The sequence below is a fragment of the Myotis lucifugus genome, unplaced genomic scaffold (assembly GCF_000147115.1).
Source record: "Myotis lucifugus unplaced genomic scaffold, Myoluc2.0 scaffold_178, whole genome shotgun sequence".
NCBI lineage: Eukaryota > Metazoa > Chordata > Mammalia > Chiroptera > Vespertilionidae > Myotis > Myotis lucifugus.
The window spans coordinates 2678424-2683061 of NW_005871226.1; the positions used below are offsets into that span (position 1 = coordinate 2678424).

A 4638-nucleotide genomic window follows, 5' to 3' on the forward strand; every position below is an offset into this window, starting at 1 on the left:
CCAGCCAGGGCAAGGAGCATTCTTTTAATGTAGGGCCCATCATCATCTTAAAGACCTGACTAGGTTCTAAAATAATAGAGCCCAGGACTCTCCAGAAATGACCAATACCAAGTTTAACACAGTGAGCTCAGCACTTGTTTATATAGAAAACATTTCAAATGAAGTTCTTTCCAAGTGCCTAAGCCTCCTCCGAGCTTTGCAGGCGGGCCTCAGAAGTCCAGCTGGCACCAGGGGAGTGCTCATTCACGTTCACCTCTAAGGAGAGGCTGAAAGAAATGTCAGTGACAGGCCCGGGGGTCCCTATCCAAGGCTGTCTCACTGTGGCTCCAAGAATCCAGACATCTCTTTTCAAAAGGCTGTGCTGGCGTCCTGCCGCCATGGCTCAGTGGTTGAGCGTTGACCTATAAACGAGGAGGTCCTCGGTTTCCAGGTCAGGGCATATGCCTGGGTTGCAGGCTAGGTCTCATCATTGATGTTCCTATCTCTACCTTCTTCTCTGAAATCCTATATAATAAAGAGATAATATGCAAATTGACCCTCATGCCCTCGTGTCACAAGATGGCCATCCTCACGTCATCACAAGATGGCTGCCACAAGATGGTCACCCCCACATTGTCACAAGATGGCCAGCAGGGGAGGGCAGTTGGGGGCAATCGGGCCGGCAGGGGAGCAGTTAGGTGTCAATCAGGCCAGCAGGGGAGTAGTTAGAGGGCGATCAGGTTAGCAGGCAGGTGAGTGGTTAGGAGCCAGCAGTCTTGGATTGTGAGAGGGATGTCCAACTGCCCTGTGGGATCAGGCCTAAACCGGCAGTCGGACATCCCCTGAGGTGTCCCAGATTGGAGAGGGTGTAGGCTGGGCTGAGGGATTACCCCCGACCCCCATCCCAGTGCATGAATTTCATGCACCGGGCCTCCAGTCTATAATAAAAAAAAAAAAAGGTTGTGCTGGGAAATACAGAAACAGCTGGCTGATGTATTCTGGCATCTGAATTCTGGCCAGGCCCCCTGGAATGTGCATCTTAGAGAATTTCAAAATGGAAATGGAGCCTCTGCCTTCCCTTGGCAACCCAAGTCCTTTGTGTGACAGAAGAATGCTATAAAAAAATAATAAAATACTATCTGATATTTCCCTCTACCCTTGGTATTGCTTTTCATCTTCTCAAAACCCACTCCTCCCTGTGCTGACAAACTGAACCAGAAAATGAAAACTGAGGCAGCTGTTAATTGGTCTACACTTGTTTCTTAAGGCAGAGAGAAAAGAAGTCTATAATTGGCTTTTGATTTAAGAAAGCCAAGGCCTTTAAGGGGAAAGGCCAGAAGTCATATAAACAGACAACAAAGCCAGGAGAACACTGATGAGTGATAAGGGCAAGGCTTCCCTGCCCCCAAGACCAGACAAAGGCTGTGCAGATGGAAGCCAGTGGCCAGGCCTGCGTCCTGCCCTTCTCTTTGTGACCAGTTGGGTGGGGACCTCATTGGAAGCTGGATGTGGGGAGGTGGTTTCATGAACAGAGAGATTTGGGCCTGTCTTCCTGAGCCCCAACCCAGAGTAGAAGCAGTGGAGACATGGGGCTGAGTTGAGGAATAGGTTCCCTGTACCCATGTCACCCATGTCATCGAGGATATAAAAAAATAATAAAATACTATCTGATATAGTGGTGAATATACATTGTCTGTCAGGTGGTCGAGGGATCCTTAGATTGGAATGGGACTTGTGGGACGCAGCAGTAATCTGAGAGGACCAATGTCCAAACCAGATGGGTCCGTGGTCACCTTGGCAAAAGTCACTGTGGACTGATGGCATTGAGGGCCACTATTTTGACCCCTTGTCACCAACTGGTATCAGAAAATCCCACCTCTCCTCTCTCTACTCCCCGAGACCTTGACCTTCATGGAAAATGTGTATGTGTGGATTCCCTCCACCACAAGATGGGAGCTTTTTAAAAGCAGTTGTTAAGGAATGACCTATTTCTTTTCATACCTGAGTTTGTGGGATAGATTTTCTCTTGCTACATGTGCTTTTAAAGTTGGCTTTCTACGCTGACTTAGCAATGGAGCAGATAAGCACAGAAACCACTTCTGGCCATTCACTTGCAGGTTCTGTAAGTCACAGAGCTGAAGCTATAGCCTGGGCCTTACAGTAATCTTCGAGCACTACCCTTTCTCCCACCCTCCCATTTTACAGAAAAGGCAACTGAGGCTCCTCCCACTGCTCACAGCACAGGGCAAAGCAAGAAAAAGGGAGTGGTAGTGGTAGGCACTGTGTTTGAAATGAGGCAAGGATCTGAGTGATGGTGGCGAATATGCGTTGTCTGTCAGTCTGGAATCTATACACAGACAAGCCACGGGTCCCACTGTCCGGGGAGGACCGCCTTTGGCTTGCCCTCTGTGTGTAGGCCCAGCAGGCCAGCTTTGCTTCATTCCTGACCGCCCGTCAACTTGTGGAACAGGTCCTCGTCCAGTGTTTCATTCTGGCCCTTGGAGCGGGTGGACAAGAAAATGTAGCCACCGATGTATTCGTGCACCACCTTGCAATCTGCACTCAGGCAGGAGAACGCAATGGAGACGTTCTGGTCAAACTCGATCGCCACCTGGAAGAGGAAGCACAGGGAAGCTTAACCTCTGACACGGAAAGATGAGAAAGAGGCTGCTTTGCTGGAGATGGCCCCAGAGCTGAGGACTACTGAGATAGCTGACGGATGGATTTCTCCCCAAATCCTACAAAAAACCCCCACCACTTGCCCTTACAGAAAACATCTTTGCTCTCTGCGCCCTCTTGTGGTGTCAACTTTGGCAAAACACTATTTTTATTTTTTTTTTTAAATATTTTTATTTATTTCAGAGAGGAAAAAAGAGGGAGAGAGAGATAGAAACATCAACGATGAGAGAGAATCATTGATGGGCTGCCTCTTGCACGCCCCCCCCCCGCCACTGGGGATTAAGGCCACAACCTGAGCATGTGCCCTTAACCGGAATTGAACCTGGGACCCTCAGTCCGCAGGCCGATGCTCTATCCACTGAGCAAAACCAGCTAGGGCGCAAAACACGCTTAACTCCCAACACAACACACATACTTTCTGTCTGTCTCTTGTTTAGATGTAGGACTTTTTAAGCACTCCCGGTGTCAAAGGGAAGGTATATTGCAGACTTTTTAATGGAGAGTAAAAGGTCCACCTGAAATTTCCTCCAGCCCCTGGCCCTCACCCCTTCCCAGCTGAGAGTCATAAACTCTCAGCACTAGGAGAAACATGAAGGATTCTCAGCCGTGGAGGCCCATTGCAATCACCTGAGGCCCTTTAAAAATTATTGACGCCCAGCTACTGCCCTAGACATGCAGCTTTCATTGGTCTTGGGAGTGGCCTGGGCAGTGGTATTTGGCCTGGACAGTGGTATTTTAAAACTCCCAGGCAATCCTAATATGCAACACAATTTTAGAACCACTCCCTTGGAAGTCATCTAATCTCAGACCTTCATTCTAAAACATGAGCGCCCACATGGTTAACAACTCTGCTGACAGGAATCCATGGTTCTTAAAAAAAAAAAAAAGTGTGAGTGTCCGGGTAGCTCAGTTGGTTAGAGCATCATCCTGATACGACAAGGTTGTGGGTTCGACCTCCGGTCAGGGCACATACAAGAAGCAACCAGTGAATGCATAAATAACAAATTGATCTCTCTCTGTCTCCTCTCCTTAATAAAAAAAAGTGTGAGTCTCTTACCATGCCTCTACATTGAATGTTTTCTGCTGGAAAAATGAGGAAAGGAGGGAAGAGAGATCCCATACCAGCAGGATGCTAAGGTGCTCTAACTTCACCTAGAATTCCCATGATATAGCCTTGGCCAGAACTCAGTTCCCTAGGTGTGGACGATGGGGTGCTGAGAGCTGGAGAATTCCTAAACTTGCTTCTCTAGCGTTTTTCCCCTTTGGGGCTCCCCCCCCCCCCGGAATGCTCTCCAGGTGGGCAATGGAGACTCAGAGCCCTCCACCAGTTAGACATTTTGGCAGTCAGTCCGATTTTTGGATTTATTTTGGGTGACAGTTACATCTCATGTAGTTTCTGCTAAGTCATATAATCCCATGGTGAGTTGAAGGAAATGAATCAAACTGCTCAGCAATTTTAGAATCTGTATGGAGACTAAGCCAACTAGTGGGGTAATTCAAAGGCATTTTTGATCTGTTCTTGTTAGGAAGCTGCCCAGAATTGCCTGTGGTTATTTTAGCAGACAATGGCCACATGCTTGTGGTTTCTGAGTTCTAAATATAAGAACAGCTTTTAAAATCAGAATAATCTGCAATTTTGAGGGCACACATTTATAGGTTCAACACCAAATATACCCGAAGCTTTCACTTTACCTGCCGGATTTCCCAATTTACATTCCACTGTTTCATGTTGGCGAATCTCCATGTTGTAATTGGAACCCCAGTGGCTGCATCGATTCTAATCAGCCTATTATATGAAACTCCCAGAATGTCATCTTTCTTGCTTCCTTTAAATCTGAAAAAGATAATTAAAAGAAGTAACTGCTTCTTGTAATATGCTGTTTATTCACATACGACTTCTTAAAGACAAATAATAGCAACATTTCTAAATCATCTATGAAAAATGGACAATGAAGGGTTATCTTTCTATAGAAGGGCATT

General features: G+C 46.9%; 1 protein-coding gene across 1 annotated transcript in view; it reads right to left on the bottom strand.

The window, feature by feature from the left end:
- Positions 1-1676: 1676 nt before the first annotated feature.
- FERMT1 (fermitin family member 1) overlaps positions 1677-4638 on the bottom strand; it is a 29073-nt gene continuing 26111 nt past the window's right edge. Inside the window, exons 15-16 of the mRNA XM_014462371.2 lie at positions 4351-4492; positions 1677-2590 (exon numbers count right to left, since the gene is read on the bottom strand). Coding sequence (XP_014317857.1) covers positions 2417-2590; positions 4351-4492 — 316 coding nt within the window. The 3' untranslated portion in view covers positions 1677-2416. The remainder of the gene's footprint in view (positions 2591-4350; positions 4493-4638) is intronic.